Below are 21667 nucleotides of genomic sequence, written 5' to 3'. Positions count from 1 at the left end.
ACCTGTCTACCTAAATAATTTAACCATTTAAATGATCAACCTATTTAACTGTTCAGTCATTCCAACTATATTAAACCTTATCTACCAAGCAAATAATTTAACCATATAAACTCATCATATTTTTGCATTTTCATGCACTGTATTTCCTTCAGGAAATGCTTTTCTAGTTATTATTATTCTTCTTCTAACGCACTTAATGCAGCTTCAACCGTTTAACGTAGAAACTTCATTCAAACTATGTTACGTAGGTCTTAATTAGGACATGTGAGCTTTGTATTTTTCAACTTTGTAACTTTTATACTTTTTAAACTATTAATTAAAAACTAATCAAAATTTCCCCATTGACTTAACATTATGATTATGACATCACAATACGGCCGTTAAGCAATTAGAATCCTATGGCAGGTGTTCGGGCCACCTGTTTCAACTGCCAGTCTCAGGCTTTAAGCATACAAACTGGCCCTATTAACCCTTAGAACCCGATTGACGCAAAGTGCGTCAAAAAACACACCCTTTCTTCTCTGTTACATTGCTCCGGAACGGTTCATCGCAGCGAGATAAAACCTTTATTGCACGACAGAGCAGAAGTGGGGCTTTCCAACGAGACTACACACTTGTCTGTACGATCAAGTATGAAAATTAAAAAAAATCATGAAATTAAATCAAATTGCATCATATTTACAGTCTATACTTCTCTGCATTCACCTGCACACACATTACTCTAGTTTGAATTACTCGCGAACCCGTGATCGCATCGATATGGCAAGCATATCAGATGAAAGAGGGGGCACAGGGCTATCCATTGGTACCATGTTTATCGATCCTTCTGGCTTATAAAACCAGACGAAGTGACTGCAAAATAATAACGTCATGTACACAAACCAACGCTGCACACTCATTACTCTCGTTTGAATTACTCGCGGACCCGTGATCGCATAGATATGCCACGCATGTCAGATGAAAGAGGAGACTCAGAGCTATCATTTGATACCAAGTACATCCTTCTGGGTTATAAAACAGACGAAGTGACAGCAAAATAATAACTTCATATAGCTGGACTTACCCCACGTTTTTGTCTGTTCTTGTGGCAAAGCATGTTTATAATCCAATGCTATCATGTGTTTCTCTATGGCAAAGCATGTTCATATTCCGGTTTTGAGATCCTAGCAAATTCCTGCATGGCATCCAATTCAAGGCTCACATTGCATCCCAATTTGTTCAACAAATAAACACCTTTTTTGCCTTTACTTTGTTCATGGCAATGCAGTAAAGAGTTGAGAATTATTATGACTGCATACACACAGGCACGCAGGCTAACACGCAACCTCGGGTCAAGTCAGGTCAGATCAGTTCATGTCACAGATATGGAGCGCAGAAAGGTCATTTTTCATCACTAAATAAAAAATGGCATTTATTTCCGTAAATCACACAGCAAATATTTCTATAAATTGCTCAGCCCCAGAGTATCCCTCCAACATGGCAATTATATTGCCCGATTCAGGACAGTCTGCCCTACACACACATGAAATGCATGTAGAGCTGTGAGCTTGCTGTGGTGAGATACATGTCGAAATATAAGAATTTTTATAATACACTTTTTATATTTTAATTCTTTAAAAATCAAAATAAAATCAATGCTAGTATTAATACATGAAATGATGGCAGATCTGAATAGCCTAAACTCTCCTGAAAAAAACAATATATAATATATGTGTGTGGCACTTACAATGACCAGAATAAATCCTTATGAATAAAGGTAGTGAAAATGCCCTAAAAACAGCTTAGGGTTCTAAGGGTTAAGACTACACATCCTGTTCAACTGCTTCCTCTGCCAAAAACTGTTTCAAAATAAAAGTCCTCATTACAATATTTCACTGTTAAACAATTTAACCCTTTAAACTACTGAACTTTTTAACTGTTCAGCCATTGTAACTGTTACTTGTCATCAACTATGACTCCTACCCACTGTAGCTAGTTAGCATGGTTAGCATAGTTAGCATGCTAGCATGTTAGCATGCTAGTTAGCATTTTTTGCAAAACTGCTAAAAATGATTAGCTAAGTTAGCTAAGTCACATGGTTAGCATAGTTAGCATGCTAGCATGTTAGCATGCTAGTTAGCATTTTTTGTAAAATTGCTAAAAATGATTAGCTAGGTTAGCTAAGTCACATGGTTAGCATAGTTAGCATGCTAGCATGTTAGCATGCTAGTTAGCATTTTTTGCAAAACTACTAAAAATGATTAGCTAAGTTAGCTAAGTCACATGGTTAGCATAGTTAGCATGCTAGCATGTTAGCATGCTAGTTAGCATGCTAGTTAGCATTTTTAGCAAAACTGTTAAAAATGATTAGCTAAGTTAGCTAAGTCACATGGTTAGCATAGTTAGCATGCTAGCATGTTAGTATGCTAGTTAGCATTTTTTGCAAAACTACTAAAAATGATTAGCTAAGTTAGCTAAGTCACATGGTTAGCATAGTTAGCATGCTAGCATGTTAGCATGCTAGTTAGCATGCTAGTTAGCATTTTTAGCAAAACTGTTAAAAATGATTAGCTAAGTTAGCTAAGTCACATGGTTAGCATAGTTAGCATGCTAACATGTTAGCATGCTAGTTAGCATTTTTAGCAAAACTACTAAAAATTATTAGCTAAGTTAGCTAAGTAACATGGTTAACATAGTTAGCATGTTAGCATTGCTAACATGCTAGTTAGCATAACTACTAAAAATGAAAACATTAGCTAAGTTAACTAAGTTAAGTATTATCCACCTATTTAACCGTTCTATCATTCCAACTATATTAAACCTTATGTACCAAGCAAATCATTTAACCATATAAACTATCCACCTATTTAACTGTTCAGTCACTCCAACTATATTAAACCTCATCTACCTAGCAACCAATATAGTTTGTTTTTACTCTGTATGATATTTTACATCATATTTTTTGCATTTTCATGCACTGTATTTCCTTCAGGAAATGCTTTTCTAGTTACAGTGCATGAAAATGCACTGTACTGTTATTCCAAGGCATTTTATTATTATTATTATTATTATTATTCTTCTTCTAACGCACTTAATGCAGCTTCAACCGTTTAACGTAGAAACTTCATTCAAACTATGTTACGTAGGTCTTACTTAGGACATGTGAGCTTTGTATTTTTCAACTTTGTAACTTTTATACTTTTTAAACTATTAATTAAAAACTAATCAAAATTTCCCCATTGACTTAACATTATGATTATGACATCACAATACGGCCGTTAAGCAATTAGAATCCTATGGCAGGTGTTCGGGCCACCTGTTTCAACTGCCAGTCTCAGGCTTTAAGCATACAAACTGGCCCTATTAAGACTACACATCCTGTTCAACTGCTTCCTCTGCCAAAAACTGTTTCAAAATAAAAGTCCTCACTACAATATTTCACTGTTAAACAATTTAACCCTTTAAACTACTGAACTTTTTAACTGTTCAGCCATTGTAACTGTTACTTGTCATCAACTATGACTCCTACCCACTGTAGCTAGTTAGCATGGTTAGCATAGTTAGCATGTTAGCATGCTAGCATGCTAGTTAGCATTTTTTTCAAAACTGCTAAAAATGATTAGCTAAGTTAGCTAAGTCACATGGTTAGCATAGTTAGCATGCTAGCATGTTAGCATGCTAGTTAGCATTTTTTACAAAATTGCTAAAAATGATTAGCTAAGTTAGCTAAGTCACATGGTTAGCATAGTTAGCATGCTAGCATGTTAGCATGCTAGTTAGCATTTTTTACAAAACTGCTAAAAATGATTAGCTAAGTTAGCTAAGTCACATGGTTAGCATAGTTAGCATGCTAACATGTTAGCATGCTAGTTAGCATTTTTTGCAAAACTGCTAAAAATGATTAGCTAAGTTAGCTAAGTCACATGGTTAGCATAGTTAGCATGCTAACATGTTAGCATGCTAGTTAGCATGTTTTGCAAAACTGCTAGAAATGATTAGCTAAGTTAGCTAAGTCACATGGTTAGCATAGTTAGCATGCTAACATTTTAGCATGCTAGTTAGCATTTTTTGCAAAACTGCTAAAAATAATTAGCTAAGTTAGCTAAGTCACATGGTTAGCATAGTTAGCATGTTAGCATGCTAGTTAGCATAACTGTTAAAAATGTTTAGTGAAGTTAGCTAAGTCACATGGTTAATATAATTAGCATGTTAGCATGCTAATTAACATAGTTATCATAACTAATAACAATGATTAGCTAGGTTAGCTAAGTCATATGGTTAGCATAGTTAACATTTTAACATTGTTAGCATGCTAGTTAGCATGGTTACTTGGTTAACATTATTATCTTTGTTAACATAGTTAGCATAACTGCTAGCAAACATTGGAGCCATTCCAACTGTTAGTTATCGTCAACTATCTGCCTAAATAATTTAACCATTTCAATTATCAACCTATTTAACTGTTCAGTCATTCCAACTATAGTAAACCTTATCTACCAAGCAAATAATTTAACCATATGAACTCATCATATTTTTGCGTTTTCATGCACTGTATTTCCTTCAGGAAATGCTTTTCTAGTTACAGTGCATGAAAATGCACTGTACTGTTCTTCCTAGGCATTTTATTCTTATTATACTTCTTCTTCTAACGCGTTTAATGCAGCTTCAACCGTTTAACGTAGAAACTTCATTCAAACTTTGTTACGTAGGTCTTACTTGTGTCATAGGGGCTATGTATTTTTCAACTTTGTAACTTTTATACTTTTTAAACTATTAATTATTAACTTTTAAAAAATCCCCATTGACTTAACATTGCCCTTTATGACATCATCGCAATTAGAATCTTGTGGCAGGTGGCCAGGCCAGCTGGCCCAACTGCCATTCTCAGGCTTTAAGCATACAAACTGGCCCTATTAAGACTACACATCCTGTTCAACTGCTTCCTCTGCCAAAAACTGTTTCAAAATAAAAGTCCTCACTATAATATTTCACTGTTCAACAATTTAACCCTTTAAACTACTGAACTTTTTAACTGTTCAGCCATTGTAACTGTTACTTGTCATCAACTATGACTCCTACCCACTGTAGCTAGTTAGCTAAGTTAGCTAAGTAACTTGGTTAGCATAGTTAGCATGCTAGCATGTTAGCATGCTAGTTAGCATTTTTAGCAAAACTGCTAAAAATGATTAGCTAAGTTAGCTAAGTCACATGGTTAGCATAGTTAGCATGCTAGTTAGCATTTTTAGCAAAACTGCTAAAAAAGATTAGCTAAGTTAGCTAAGTCACATGGTTAGCATAGTTAGCATGCTAGCATGTTAGCATGCTAGTTAGCATTTTTTTATAAAACTGCTAAAAATGATTAGCTAAGTTAGCTAAGTCACATGGTTAGCATAGTTAGCATGCTAAAATGTTAGCATGCTAGTTAGCATTTTTAGCAAAACTGCTAAAAATGATTAGCTAAGTTAGCTAAGTCACATGGTTAGCATAGTTAGCATGCTAGTATGTTAGCATGCTAGTTAGCATTTTTTTTAAAACTGCTAAAAATAATTAGCTAAGTTAGCTAAGTCATATGGTTAGCATAGTTAACATGCTAACATGTTAGCATGCTAGTTAGCCTTTTTTATAAAACTGCTAAAAATGATTAGCTAAGTTAGCTAAGTCACATGGTTAGCATAGTTAGCATGCTAACATGTTAGCATGCTAACATGTTAGCATGCTAGTTACCATTTTTTGCAAAACTGCTAAAAATGATTAGCTAAGTTAGCTAAGTCACATGGTTAGCATAGTTAGCATGCTAGCATGTTAGCATGCTAGTTAGCATTTTTAGCAAAACTGCTAAAAACGATTAGTTAAGTTAGCTAAGTCACATGGCTAACATAGTTAACATGTTAGCATTGCTAACATGCTAATTGGCATAACTACTAAAGTTAAGTATTATCCACCTATTTAACCGTTCAATCATTCCAACTATATTAAACCTTATCTACCAAGCAAATCATTTAACCATATAAACTATCCACCTATTTAACTGTTCAGTCACTCTAACTATATTAAACCTTATCTACCTAGCAACCAATATAGTTTGTTTTTACTCTGTATGATATTTTACATCATATTTTTTGCATTTTCATGCACTGTATTTCCTTCAGGAAATGCTTTTCTAGTTATTATTATTATTATTATTCTTCTTCTAACGCACTTAATGCAGCTTCAACCGTTTAACGTAGAAACTTCATTCAAACTATGTTACGTAGGTCTTAATTAGGACATGTGAGCTTTGTATTTTTCAACTTTGTAACTTTTATACTTTTTAAACTATTAATTAAAAACTAATCAAAATTTCCCCATTGACTTAACATTATGATTATGACATCACAATACGGCCGTTAAGCAATTAGAATCCTATGGCAGGTGTTCGGGCCACCTGTTTCAACTGCCAGTCTCAGGCTTTAAGCATACAAACTGGCCCTATTAAGACTACACATCCTGTTCAACTGCTTCCTCTGCCAAAAACTGTTTCAAAATAAAAGTCCTCACTACAATATTTCACTGTTAAACAATTTAACCCTTTAAACTACTGAACTTTTTAACTGTTCAGCCATTGTAACTGTTACTTGTCATCAACTATGACTCCTACCCACTGTAGCTAGTTAGCATGGTTAGCATAGTTAGCATGCTAGCATGTTAGCATGCTAGCATGTTAGCATGCTAGTTAGCATTTTTTACAAAACTGCTAAAAATGATTAGCTAAGTTAGCTAAGTCACATGGTTAGCATAGTTAGCATGCTAACATGTTAGCATGCTAGTTAGCATTTTTTACAAAACTGCTAAAAATGATTAGCTAAGTTAGCTAAGTCACATGGTTAGCATAGTTAGCATGCTAACATGTTAGCATGCTAGTTAGCATTTTTTACAAAACTGCTAAAAATGATTAGCTAAGTTAGCTAAGTCATATGGTTAGCATAGTTAGCATGCTAGCATGTTAGCATGCTAGTTAGCATTTTTTACAAAACTGCTAAAAATGATTAGCTAAGTTAGCTAAGTCACATGGTTAGCATAGTTAGCATGCTAACATGTTAGCATGCTAGTTAGCATTTTTTACAAAACTGCTAAAAATGATTAGCTAAGTTAGCTAAGTCACATGGTTAGCATAGTTAGCATGCTAGCATAGTTAGCATGCTAACATGTTAGCATGCTAGTTAGCATAGTTAGCAAAACTGCTAAAAATGATTAGCTAGATTAGCTAAGTCACATGGTTAACATAGTTAGCATGTTAGCATTACTAACTACTAAAAATGCATTAGCTAAGTTAACTAAGTTAAGTATTGTCCACCTATTTAACCGTTCAATCATTCCAACTTTATTAAACCTTATCTTCCAAGCAAATCATTTAACCATATAAACTATCCACCTATTTAACTGTTCAGTCACTCCAACTATATTAAACCTCATCTACCTAGCAACCAATATAGTTTGTTTTTACTCTGTATGATATTTTACATCATATTTTTTGCATTTTCATGCACTGTATTTCCTTCAGGAAATGCTTTTCTAGTTATTATTATTATTCCGCCATTGAAGTCAATGGCAGCCTATAGAACCGTCTGGCAAAAAGTTCTGAAATTGGGCACACTGATTGGAGACAGTCCAATGATTCATTTCATCAAGTTTCATGTCGGCACCTCCAGCGCTCTAGCGCCACCAACAGGCCAAAGTTGGACTTGCGTTCACGCACGTAACTTCTGACCCGTATGGCCGATTGTCAAAAATGAGGTATCGTTGGATTCCTTGGGCCAAGCCGAGTTCAACGCACCCTATGACGTCATTTTCCGCCATGATGGATTTTCCGCCATTTTGGATTTTATCAAAAACACTAAAACGTCTTCTCTGGTCACAAATTTTGTCCAATTGACAGCAAACTTCACACACATCATCTACAGAACACGCTACTTTAGGGAATTACTTTTTGTCTTCGGAAATAAAACCGTTCGCCCATAACAGCCAATCAAAATTTGCGGCGAAGCCGCCAAACAGGAAGTGAACGCATATCTCAGCAACCCTTTCATGTATCATAACCAAACATAGTATATAGACTACTGACCCCATCAGGAGGATGCTCAAAAATTTTGGTAACCTTTGACCTCTAGGGGGCGCTACAATTAAGGTACATGCCTTTTGGCCTGTAGCTGCTGTTGTGCTTAAAATTAAAATGCACTAGTGGTGTCTGTCAATACTGTGGAAGGTCCTTAGGTCAACAGAAGACAACTTGTGACATCAACATAATTGATTTGGCCGCCATATTGGATTTAATCAAAAACATGAATAAGTATTCGCAAGTCACAAATTTCAGCTGATCCTCACCAAAATTGGCAGAGACCATCTACAGACCATGCCTTATCAGTGTATTTTTTTCTGGAACAATTGACTGAAGCGTTCGCCTGTAACAGCCAATCGAAATTTGCGGCGAAGCCGCCAAACAGGAAGTGAGCTCATATCTCAGCAACGCTTTCATGTATCAAAACCAAACTTAGTACATGGTCCTCAGGACCCACCAGGAGGATGCTCAAGAAATGTGGTGACCTTTGACCTCTAGGGGGCTCTCTAATTCGCAAAAATGTATTTTGGCCTGTAGTTGCTGCATTATTCTGCAATGGAGGTCAATGGCAGCCCATAGAACAGTCTGGTTCATCCTGATGATGCACAAATAATTTGGTTATCTTTGACCTCTATGGGGCATTGAAATCACAGCAAGCATGATAATATCTCAATCGATCTTTTATTTTTGATGTGAAACTGATGACAGCGAGTTCCATCAAGTTAATTCTAAAGCGTGCGTGCAAGGATGGGGCAGGGTGGGACGGGCACGGGCGATTGCGGCGGTGGGTTGGCTGGGTGAGTGGTCGGCGACACTCAGCCCTGGTTCAGCCCCACAAAATCAGTTATGTTTTGATGTGAAACTTGACCTTGTAACTCAGCCAATCTTGGGTTGTTTGACATGGAACTTGCTGTGACTGCTTAATGCTATATGCCTGATGCCACGGCATTGAGTTGCATGGCAAATCTGGCCTGCTGAACTGCCTGCTTGGCCCCCACATTGCTGCTTGCAGCTATATTTGGGGGCCAAGCAGCGAAGCTGCGCGGCAACCCATAGTGATTCTACCTTTTCTTATTATTATTATTACACATCTTTCCGCTGCCATTGAAGTCTATGGCAGCCCATAGAACCGTACAGTAAAAAGTTTTGAAATTTGGCACATTCATTCCATACATTCCCATATTCCATTTCACAAATTTTCAAGTCTGAACCCCAGGCAGTCTAGCGCCACCAATGGGTCAAAGTTGGCGTTGCATCCATGCACTTAACTTTTGAACCGTATGTCCAATTTTGAACATTGATAAATAGTTGGAACCCCTTGACGGACCTGAGTTCAATGACTCCTATTACGTTACTTTCCGCCATATTGTACCTCCGCCATATTGGATTTCATCAAAAACACTTAAAAGTTTTCATAGGTCACAAACTTCATCCAATTTTCACGAAACTTGACACAGATGATCTTCAGACCATGTCTCATAATTGCATTGCCTTTGACACCCATACTCACAACTGGTCGCCAGTCACGACCAATCAAAATTGGCGGCGAAGCCGCCAAACAGGAAGTGAAATCAGATCTCGGCAAGGCTTTCACATATCAAAACCAAACTCACTACATGGGCTCAGGACCCAATTAGGAGGAGGCTCAATAAATTTCATGACTTTTGACCTACAGGTGGCGCTATAATTAAAAAAACTACGTTTTGGCCTGTATGGGGTGATGTGTTTGAAATTAAAACATATTAGTGATCTCTGTTAATACTTTGGGAGGTCCTTAGGCTGTCCCATATCAACTTTTGACATTAACATAATTGATTGGACCGCCATATTGGATTTCATCAAAAACACTTAAAAGTTTTCACAGGTCACAAACTTCATCCAATTTTCACGAAACTTGACACAGATGATCTTCAGACCATGTCTCATAATTGCATTGCATTTCACACCCATACTCACAAATGGTCGCCAGTCACGACCAATCAAAATTGGTGGCGAAGCCGCCAAAGAGGAAGTGAACTCAGATTTCGGCAAGGCTTTCACATATCAAAACCAAACTCGGTACATGGGCTCAGGACCCAATTAGGAGAATGCTCAATAAATTTGATGACTTTTGACCTACAGGTGGCGCTATAATTAATAAAAGTACGTTTTGGCCTCTATGGGGTGATGTGTTTGAAATTAAAACATATTAGTTATCTCTGTTAATACTTTGGGAGGGCCTTAGGCTGACACATATCAACTTTTGACATTAACATAATTGATTGGACCGCCATATTGGATTAAATCAAAAACCTTTAAAAGTTTTCACAGGTCACAAATTTCATCCATTTTTCACGAAACTTGGCACAGATGATCTTCAGACCATGTCTCACAAACGCATTGCTTTTTTGACCTTTATTCAAAACAGGTCGGCCGTGACGACCAATCAAAATTGAAAAGCCACCAATCAGGAAGTGAACTGTTATCTCAGCCAAGATTTCATGTATCAAAACCAAACTCGGTACATGGGCTCAGGACCCAATTAGGAGAAGGCTCAATAAATTTGGCGACTTTTGACCACTATGGGGGCGCTATAATCACAGGAAGTAGGCTCATATCTCAGCAACACTTTCACATATCAAAACCAAACTTGGTATATGGACTTGGAACTCCTCCCTGAGGACACACAATCAATTTGGTGACCTTCGACCACTAGGGGGGCGCTAGAGTTACAGGAAGTTAGCTCCTATCTCAGCAACGCTTTCACATATCAAAACCAAACTTGGTTCATAGACTTGGGACCCCATCCTGAGGACACACAAAACATTTGGTGTACTTTGACCACTAGAGGCGCTATAATTAGCAATACTTTCTCGTATCAACCTCAAACTTGGTACGTGGACTCGTGGTCACAACCTGAGGACGCACAATACATTTGGTGACTTTTGACCACTAGGGGTGCTATAATTAGCAAGACTTTCTCGTATCAACACCAAACTTGGTACGTGGACTCATGAACACATCCTGAATAGCTACAATACATTTGGTGTCTTTTGACCACTAGGGAAAACTATGACATGAATTAGGCTCATATCTTACTAACGCTTTCATGGATTGAAACCAAACTTTGTACATGGACTCAAGACCCAATCCCAATCCAATCCAGTCCAATTCAATCCAATCCAATCCAATCAACAATCACATGAAGTAGGCTCACATCTCAGCAATCCCAATCTAATCCAGTCCAATTCAATCCAATCCAATCAACAATCACTTGAAGTAGGCTCATACCTCAGCAATCCCAATCCAATCCAGTCCATTCCAATCCAATCCAGTCTTGTCCAATTCAGTCCAGTCCAATCCCAATCCAATCCAATCCAGTCCATCCCAATCCAATCCAGTCCAGTCCAATTCAATCCAATCCAATCCAATCAACAGTCACATGAAGTAAGATCATATCTCAGTAATCCCAATCCAGTCCAATCAAATCCAATCCATTCAAGTCCAATCCATTCCAATCCAGTCCAGTACAATCCAATCCAGTCCAATTCCATCCAATCCAATCAACGATCACATAAAGTAGTCTCATATCTCAGCAATCCCAATCCAGTCCAATCAAATCCAATCCAACCCAGTCCATTACAATCCAATCCAGTCTTGTCCAATTCAGTCCAGTCCAATCCCAATCCAATCCAATCCAGTCCAATTCAATCCAATCCAATCCAATCCAATCAACAATCACATGAAGTAAGATCATATCTCAGTAATCCCAATCCAGTCCAATCAAATCCAATCCATTCAAGTCCAATCCAGTCCAATCCATTCCAATCCAGTCCAGTACAATCCAATCCAGTCCAATTCCATCCAATCCAATCAACGATCACATGAAGTAGTCTCATATCTCAGCAATCCCAATCCAGTCCAATCAAATCCAATCCAATCCAGTCCAGTCCAGTCCAATCAAGTCCAGTCCAGTCCAGTCCAGTCCAGTCCATTCCATTCCAATCCAATCCTGTCCAATTCAGTCCAGTCCAATCCCAATCCATTTCAATCCAGTCCAATTCAATCCAATCCAATCAACAATCACTTGAAGTAGGCTCATATCTCAGCAATCCCAATCCAATCCAATCCAGTCCATTCCAATCCAATCCTGTCCAGTCCAGTCCAGTCCAGTCCAGTCCAGTCCAGTCCAATCCAATCCAATCCAATCTAATCCAGTCCAATTCAATCCAATGCAATGCAATTCAGTCCAGTCCAGTCTAGTCCAGTAAAGACCAGTCCAGTCCATTCCATTCCATTCCATTCCAATCCAATCCTGTCCAATTCAGTCCAGTCCAATCCCAACTTCTGCTTATTTGCTTGGCCCCCACATTGCTGCTTGCAGCTATATTTACAGTGCATGAAAATGCACTGTACTGTTCTTCCTAGGCTTCTTATTCTTATTATTCCTCTTCTTCTAACGCAGTTAATGCAGCTTCAACCGTTTAACGTAGAAACTTCATTCAAACATTGACGCGTAGGTCTTAATTAGGACATGTGGGCTTTGTATTTTTCAACTTTGTAACTTTTATACTTTTTAAACTATTAATTAAAAACTATCAAAATTTTCCCATTGACTTAACATTGCCCTAACATTGCCCTTTATGACATCACAGCAATTAGAATCTTATGGCAGGTGTTCAGGCCAGCTGGCCCAACTGCCATTCTCAGGCTTTAAGCATACAAACAGGCCCTATTAAGACTACACATCCTGTTCAACTGCTTCCTCTGCCAAAAACTGTTTCAAAATAAAAGTCCTCACTACAATATTTCACTGTTAAACAATTTAACCCTTTAAACTACTGAACTTTTTAACTGTTCAGCCATTGTAACTGTTACTTGTCATCAACTATGACTCCTACCCACTGTAGCTAGTTAGCATGGTTAGCATAGTTAGCATGTTAGCATGCTAGCATGTTAGCATGCTAGTTAGCATTTTTTTCAAAACTGCTAAAAATGATTAGCTAAGTTAGCTAAGTCACATGGTTAGCATAGTTAGCATGCTAGCATGTTAGCATGCTAGTTAGCATTTTTTGCAAAACTGCTAAAAATGATTAGCTAAGTTAGCTAAGTCATATGGTTAGCATAGTTAGCATGTTAGCATGTTAGCATGCTAGTTAGCATTTTTTGCAAAACTGCTAAAAATGATTAGCTAAGTTAGCTAAGTCATATGGTTAGCATAGTTAGCATGCTAGCATGTTAGCATGCTAGTTAGCATTTTTAGCAAAACTGCTAAAAACGATTAGCTAAGTTAACTAAGTCACATGGTTAGCATAATTAGCATGCTAGCATGTTAGCATGTTAGTTAGCATTTTAGCAAAACTGCTAAAAATGATTAGCTAAGTTAGCTAAGTCACATGGTTAACATAGTTAGCATGCTAGCATGTTACCATGCTAGTTAGCATAGTTAGCAAAACTGCTAAAAATTATTAGCTAGGTTAGCTAAGTCACATGGTTAACATACTAAAAATGAAAACATTAGCTAAGTTAACTAGGTTAAGTATTATCCACCTATTTAACCGTTCAATCATTCCAACTATATTAAACCTTATCTACCAAGCAAATCATTTAACCATATAAACTATCCACCTATTTAACTGTTCAGTCCCTCCAACTATATTAAACCTCATATACCTAGCAACCAATATAGTTTGTTTTTACTCTGTATGATATTTTACATCATATTTTTTGCATTTTCATGCACTGTATTTCCTTCAGGAAATGCTTTTCTAGTTATTATTTAACATCTTTCTTCCGCCATTGGAGTCTATGGCAGCCCATAGAACCGTCTGGTGAAAAGTTGTGAAATTTGGCACACTGATTGAGGACAGTCTCATGGTCAATTTCACCAAGTTTCATGTTGGCACCTTGACCGCTCTAGCGCCACCAACAGGCCAAAGTTGGACGTGCGTTCACGCACGTAACTTCTGACCCGTATGACCGATTGTCAAAAATTAGGAATCGTTGGATTCCTTGGGCCAAGACGAGTTCAACACACCCTATGACGTCATTTTCCGCCATGATGGATTTTCCGCCATTTTGGATTTTATCAAAAACACTAAAACGGCTTCTCTGGTCACAAATTTTGTCCAATCGACACCAAACTTCACACACATCATCTACAGAACACGCTACTTTAGCGAATTACTTTTTGTCTTCGGAAATAAAACCGTTCGCCCGTAACAGCCAATCAAATTTTGCGGCGAAGCCGCCAAACAGGAAGTGAACTCATATCTCAGCAACCCTTTCATGTATCATAACCAAACGTAGTATATAGACTACTGACCCCATCAAGAGGACGCTCAAAAATTTTGGTAACCTTTGACCTCTAGGGGGCGCTGCAATTAAGACACATGCCTTTTGGCCTTTAGCTGCTGTTGTGCTTAGAATTAACATGCACTAGTGGTGTCTGACAATACTGTGGAAGGTCCTTAGGTCAACAGAGGACAAATTGTGACATCAACATAATTGATTTGGCCGCCATATTGGATTTAATCAAAAACATGAATAAGTATTCGCAAGTCACAAATTTCAGCTGATCCTCGCCAAAATTGGCAGAGACCATCTTCAGACCATGCCTTATCAGTGTATTTTTTTCTGGAACAATTGACTGAAGCGTTCGCCTGTAACAGCCAATCGAAATTTGCGGCGAAGCCGCCAAACAGGAAGTGAGCTCATATCTCAGCAACGCTTTCATGTATCAAAACCAAACTTAGTACATGGTCCTCAGGACCCACCAGGAGGACGCTCAAGAAATTTGGTGACCTTTGACCTCTAGGGGGCTCTGTAATTGGCAAAAATGTATTTTGGCCTGTAGTTGCTGCATTATTCTGCAATGGAGGTCAATGGCAGCCCATAGAACCGTCTGGTTCATCCTGATGATGCACAAATAATTTGGTGACCTTTGACCTCTATGGGGGCATTGAAATTACAGCAAGCATGATCATATCTCAATCGATCTTTTATTTTTGATGTGAAACTGATGACAGCGAGTTCCATCCAGTTCATTCTAATGCGTGCGTGCAAGGGTGGGGCGGGGTGGGACGGGCAGTGGCGGTGGGTTGGCTGGGTGAGGGGGCGGCGACACTCAGCCCTGGTTCAGCCCCACAAAATCAGTTATGTTTTGATGTGAAACTTGACCTTGTACCTCAGCCATTCTTGGGTTGTTTGACATGGAACTTGCTGTGACTGCTTAATGCTATATGCCTGATGCCACGGCATTGAGTTGCATGGGAAATCTGGCCTGCTGGACTATCTGCTTGGCCCCCACATTGCTGCTTGCAGCTATATTTATTATAGTTATTAGATATTAATAAAATATCAGAAATATAAGTCCCAACAGTCAAACAGGGCCCTGACACAAAGTGGCGGGGTCTTACATTGTCAAATATACAGTTGAACATCTATATTAAAAAATAAATAAGATAATTATAATTAATTAAATTTAAAGGACACAACCTACCAGCTACAATGTCCACCGACTTGTTGGAGGGCCCACAGTATAGGATAGCTCTCTTCTTCGGTGGACTATCAGTGTTTGAGTCTGTCTCAGAATTTGATGTAAACATGTCATCTTGTTGGTTCCTCTGGAAAAATTGATAAACAATGTGGACTCCAACCACTGTTTTTCCAGTCCCTGTAGATTTCAACCAAGTATAAACACAGATATACTTGTGGTTGGTTGAAGTTGGAAAGTACATCCCTTTCATAACAGAAATAGATCAACTATGGTAGCCTACCATAGTTGATCTATTCATTTGATAGTATTTACCAATGTAGATCGACCGTTTATTTTGCTAATATAATTTTGCAATGGGTCTGCCAGGGAACTACAGTGGCAAGAAAAAGTATGTGAACCCATTCTAATGTTGACTAAAAAGAGATATTTTGGAAATTTACCTTAATACCTTAATTAAAAAAGTTATTTCCAGTTATTTCATGGATTCAGGATACTATGCATCCTGATAAAGTTCCCTTAGCCTTCGGAATTAAAATAGCCCCTATGATCACAGATATCTGTCTGCCTCTATGGGAATTTAACATAGGGGTATGTATAGTTATGAGCACCTGTATTTTAAGGAAAAATATGTATTTATTTATTTATTTATTTATTTATGATACATTATTCATTCACAAAGAAAATTGGTGTCCTTAAATGTTGTTTTTTTCCTCATTTTGTTAATTAAGGCATTAAGATAATTTTCCAAATGTTTAGTCAACTTTAGTATGGGTTCACATACTTTTTCTTGCCACTGTAGTTCCCTGGTTTAACTGGCATGCGACCACATGTTGATATTTATGTGGGTGTACAGATGATGCACCTGCATCTTTGTACCTGGAGGGCCTTGGATGAGTGTGAATGGTCTCTGCAGAGCCTCCTTTACTGCATTCATTTGACTGGGGTTCAGAGAGGGCAAGCCCAGTTTTTGACCTTCGGCAGCAAGTGCCATACTACTTTTAGCTGCCACTTGAATGACTGCAGAAAAACACAACAAACACAAACTGAGATTTGACACCCATGATGGAACATTTGAGCATTGGCCATCTGACTGGCATTGAGCATCTCTTCCATTTAATTTCTATGTGGTTAGGACAATTTGAATTTAAATAGGACATAAGACATTGACACAAAAGACAAAAGATGCTGGACGGAGCGGCGTAGTCGCCAGCATACCCGCAACACCAAGACATAAACAAACAAATTTAACTTGACTTCAGTCTTTCATGGGGTAATTATATACACAAGCCCATTACATTGCCATACAATAACCCTCAATTTACTTACTGTTACTGGAGTGGATTAATGAATCACCAACAGCAATACTTTGTACCAGATGATTGGCACATTTCAAGTTGGCAACGGCATTTTCTTGAAGTCTGCAATCACATCACAGTAAAATTGCTGTAAAGCTCACACTCACCTATCAATGGTGATTTTGGAAATACAAAAATGTCACTATACTGTACATCAAAGGCAAAACCCACTTTATGGGATTACTTACACATAAGGGATTTTTTTGGGAATAACCTCCACTGTGAATTTTGTATTTTTGTGAAAGACCTGTGGTGGGGTATAGTTCATAGAGCGATGATTGATGTAAAAATTGACTTGGACATGAGTTGGCTTTGGATCATCTCTCTCTGTCTTTTTCTTTTTCTTCTTTTTTGGTCTAGAGGCCACACCGTGAGCTACCCATGTGAAAGGCAGTGGATCTTGCAGAGAAAATTCCACAAATTGCTCACTCTTGCCCCCTTCATGATCTGCCTCTGCATCTTGGTTCCGGAGTCGGATGCACAGGAAACAGTCTGTAAGATCAAACTCTATGGCCCACAGTTTTTTCTGGGTCTCTGAGATACGAAAATACCCCTTCAAGTCATTCTGTTCCGCTGATGTCCATGTTAATTCCACACCCTCCAGTATGACACTGTTGTTCTCCTCTAAGGCATTGTGAGCAGTATCCATTTTGCAAAGAGGTGTCCATATCTTCTGATACTCCTTGTAGTCTTCATATACTGACTTTGATGGATAAAGCGCCAATTTTGAGAAGCATGTGGTGGGTCTTTTTGAGTGCTCCAAACAGACCTCAAACTCTGGGCTGATGTTTATCAGGTGTACTTCAGGAGTTCGACCTGGGCCCATTCCAATTTGTACTGGAAGGACCTTCCCCAACCTGAGTTCCAGAGAGAGCTTTTTGAAGTGGTGTTTATCTGTTTCAGCATTCATTCTCTCATTTTCACCAGCCTTTGAATCTGCCCTTATGGCGTCCAGGCATTGTTCAGCTTCATCCCAATTCTGATTTTGCACAGCACTCATCATCTTTTGCCAGGTATCCACAGCAGTGCAAGTGGTGTATTTGCTGCCCAGTGTCTTGACTGGATTCTTTCCTGTATTTGTGAAGGAGTACACTCTTCTCTTCCAGTGTAGTGTCATGGTATTTTGCTCCTTGTTGTACTCTGGCTGATCCGCTACTTTTAAATGTCTGTACAGGATGGACAGATCCCCTAATGTTGAAGTAAGAGGAAAAGAGAACCAGAAATTATGGCCACCTTTGTGCAGTGTATGGACAAAAGCCATATGTACAGCACACTGTTTATTTAGTTGAGTTAGCATTTTCACATGTAGGGTGTAGTTTGAAGCCTGGTCAAAATCATGTAGAGCACAAAACTGGTCAATCTCGGCCTGTGTATAGCCCGTATCTCGAATCTCTCCACAAAGAACACAGTGCAAAAGCCTCTGCAGGATGATGTCAACATATCGCCTCATGGGGGCAGAGGCCCTGGTGTAGGAATCTAGTTGCAGGTCAAAGTGGCCTATTCTAGACTTCGGAGTGGAACAAGATCGCAGAATCTCAGCCTGGCTAAGCAGTTCTCTGAATTCTCTCTCCACAGAGATCAGAGTTGGGTGGATATGATCAGAGGCCATAAGTTTCAGTAGAGTGTATTGGTCTCTGTTCCTTATTGCTTCTTCCAGTTTCTTTACAACACCATTAAAGACCTCAAACTCCTGTGGAAGCAATGGTTGGTTGTTGGTGTCAAAGTTTGCAATGTTAGTATTATCCAATTCCTCTTGGTCACTTTCATAACTATGACTGTTCTCATCATTCTCTTCCTGGTGGTCACTCTCAACACTCTCCACCTCTTTACTTTCACCTTCATCTTCTCCAGAGTCCTCCTCCTCATCGTCCCTGCTATCTTCTGATCCTTCCAGATTGCCTATATTCAACTCATGGTCCGATTCCTCTGTAACAATGAGTTGAGACAGGAAGGGAGAGAGGGGTATTAAAGTCTGATATTTCTTACTAAAGATGAGTAGAGGCTCAGGGTCAGGTGGACCGTGGCACCTCAGTGGAGTGAGGTCTCGAGTCAGTGGAGAAGAGATGAGATAGTTAGCAACCTCGCTGTTGTACATGTTCATCAGTTCCTCCACCATACAGTGTGATCTGTCTCTGTCACATTGTACTCGACTCACTCCTCCAGCAAGCCTTGACTCTCTGTGCATCTCAGAAAAGCGATAAGCTACAACCACACAGTGCTCAACAGATGAGAATTGAAGAGGCTCAGGTGCCCTGGAAAGGTGGTTCTGGATGTATTTTTCTGCATCTTGGTATGAAAGCTGATGACCTGATTGTATCCTGGACAGAGCAAAATCACTTGAGACTATTTCATGTGTTTGCTTACTTACAGACACCAGCAGGGAAATGGCATTCCGTTCCTGTCCTTGACGCAAACTTAAGTGATTAAAGCTAAGATCTCTGTCAAACATATAAGATGTTTTATCTTCTCCATAAAATGTCTCTCCTTGACCTCTTGCAAATTTATCAGCTTCACTGCCCTTTGGAACACAGCTGGCCACATCTGTTATGTGAACTGCAATCTGAAAGGTTTCTCCCAGGTCAGTCACACTAATGGCATCATCCAGGTCCTCAGCTCCAGAGGAGTCTATGGTGAAGGTAAGGCAATCACAGAAATCCTTCCTCTCAGTGCTGTCAGATTTGGTGTGCCTTGGTTTGAAGGATGGAGGCTTGCCTCCAAGGCCATACTCAATGTCCAGTGCATTATTTAGCTCCTCGCTCTCTGGTGGTAAGACTTTGGTAACTACTCCAAGTGGATAAAAACATTTATTTTCCCATTTCAGAACTTTTACAAGAAAGACATCATTTGGATTTGAGTCAACAAGCTTAGTTTGAACCCATCGTCCATGAATGTGTTCACGAATCTCTACAGTATTGGGGGTTTTTGACTGTGGTATACGTATCCTTGTCATAGCTTTTCTGATTGGGGTCATCAAGTTTGGGTGACCCTCAACCATCTTGCATATGAAGGAGGGGAAAGACTCCTCTCTCCCCATCACTCCTACCACTCTTCCAGTTCTTATATCTCCCTCTCTACTTAATATCTCCACACACACGGTTTCCCCAGAGAAGGATCTGCAGAGATCATCACGGCCATTGATTCTAATGGGCAGAGTTGGCTCATTAAAAGGAATGGCACGTCCTTTATCATGTTGTTCTATGACCAACTTGCAGCGTTTATAATTGTGAGGTTTTGTTGTCAGGAGTTTTTGCATATCTCCTTGGCTGACTTCAGAGGTGCTTGGTCTTAACTGCTCCATGGTCAGAGTTTCTGAAAGAACAGAAGCATGGGTACAAACACACACACACACACACAGAGAGAGAGAGAGAGAGAGAGAGAAAATTGATATTACATTGAGGTTCATAGTGAGGTTATATTAGAGATAGTAGCCTACAAAACACCAGAGAACACACTGGAATTCTTTTCAGTCTAATCTGTCTGGAAAACTTTCCTGAAATGTTTGCCTGTTTTATATCTCATAATTGTGGAGCTCTATCTATGTGCATGTTTAATTGTTTTGCCATATTGGTTATTTAGTTTCACCTTATTAATCAACCTGATTTATTAATATGTGTTTTGTGCTGGTCAATGCCAACCTCAATCACAATCAATGTTACCACAATCACAGTTCTGCTCTGGCTTTATGATGATATATACAATGTTGTTTAAGAGTAAACAGCATAAAGTTATTTTCCTACAGTGAAACACAGAAACTATGAGCACATGCAGGGTAGCTCAGCAACAGAAACAACAGGACTGACTGGTTCTTGTCAGTTCAGATGAAATGAAACAGAACCTCAGTTATTTACAAATCGATCTGTATGGTCGGATTAATGTTTCATTCGATGTTAAAGTTCAATGCCTTAGTGAAACTTGATTCTTATCAGTTTTATCTGTTCTTATAAACTGACCTAGAGACCTGTAGTGTTTGAATGATACCAGTAAAGTGACCATTTAGGAATATATGATGATACTACAAGATCACATTAGAGGTCATATTTACTACAATGTCAACAGGACAAGAGGACATGTACTGGTAAAGTATGGCCCTAGTGTGGATGGTAAGAATGTCAGAAAATACATGCCGTGTATAAATACATACCTTTCAAGCGATGACCGGCAAACAGTGCGAGATGAATGAACAAACACAAATGAAGGTTGGAATAATCAGCCTTTTCATTGGAGTATTCATTGCTCACATATTCCAGACCATGGAAACGCTGACGGACTAATCTCTGTAGAGCATCTCTCAGGAGAAAGAAGACACCCTGCTGCCAGCACCTCAGTTAAATAAACAAAAACACAGTGTGCTCTTAACCAATGAACATGGCTACAGTCCAGCCTTTCAATACACCTGGTTAGCAGTTTCAATCAACAATGGCACTCCACCTTCACTGATGACACGTTTTATTTTGGGTTAATAACTGACCTTAAACCACACACCTATGCACCTATGAAAGACACTCCTACTGTAAGGGAGTGACAAAAGACATCTGTGTGTGACATCATTACATCACATGACTGATTGTCAGAGTACAAAGTATGGCATCAATACACGTTGGTTTGTCATTTCAATTTGTAAGTCACATAATATGTTATTGTTCAAGGTGCTGGTACTTTTATTCGTCCCATCAATTTGCCTTATAGGCCCACTGAGAATTTCTAAAGTTTCATTAAAAAAATAGTGTCACAGGCAGGGTAGGAATTTCACGGCGGCCGTCG

The 21667-nt window shown here is 38.8% G+C and overlaps 1 protein-coding gene across 1 annotated transcript in view; it reads right to left on the bottom strand.

The window, feature by feature from the left end:
* The window catches only part of LOC143126068 (3'-5' exoribonuclease HELZ2), a 44205-nt gene extending 22853 nt beyond the window's left edge, over positions 1 to 21352 (bottom strand). Inside the window, exons 1-5 of the mRNA XM_076287988.1 lie at positions 21048 to 21352; positions 17095 to 20215; positions 16878 to 16969; positions 16428 to 16568; positions 15555 to 15728 (exon numbers count right to left, since the gene is read on the bottom strand). Of these exons, the coding sequence (XP_076144103.1) occupies positions 15555 to 15728; positions 16428 to 16568; positions 16878 to 16969; positions 17095 to 20204 (3517 nt within the window). The 5' untranslated portion in view covers positions 20205 to 20215; positions 21048 to 21352. The remainder of the gene's footprint in view (positions 1 to 15554; positions 15729 to 16427; positions 16569 to 16877; positions 16970 to 17094; positions 20216 to 21047) is intronic.
* Between the last annotated feature and the right edge of the window lie 315 nt (positions 21353 to 21667).

This window comes from Alosa pseudoharengus, unplaced genomic scaffold (assembly GCF_046254945.1).
Source record: "Alosa pseudoharengus isolate Yale_2024_CS ecotype anadromous, Long Island Sound unplaced genomic scaffold, YU_APseudo_1.1 YU_APseudo_1.1_scf_16, whole genome shotgun sequence".
NCBI classification, from domain to species: Eukaryota; Metazoa; Chordata; class Actinopteri; order Clupeiformes; family Clupeidae; genus Alosa; species Alosa pseudoharengus.
This window is presented reverse-complemented; position numbering and strand designations above follow the sequence as displayed.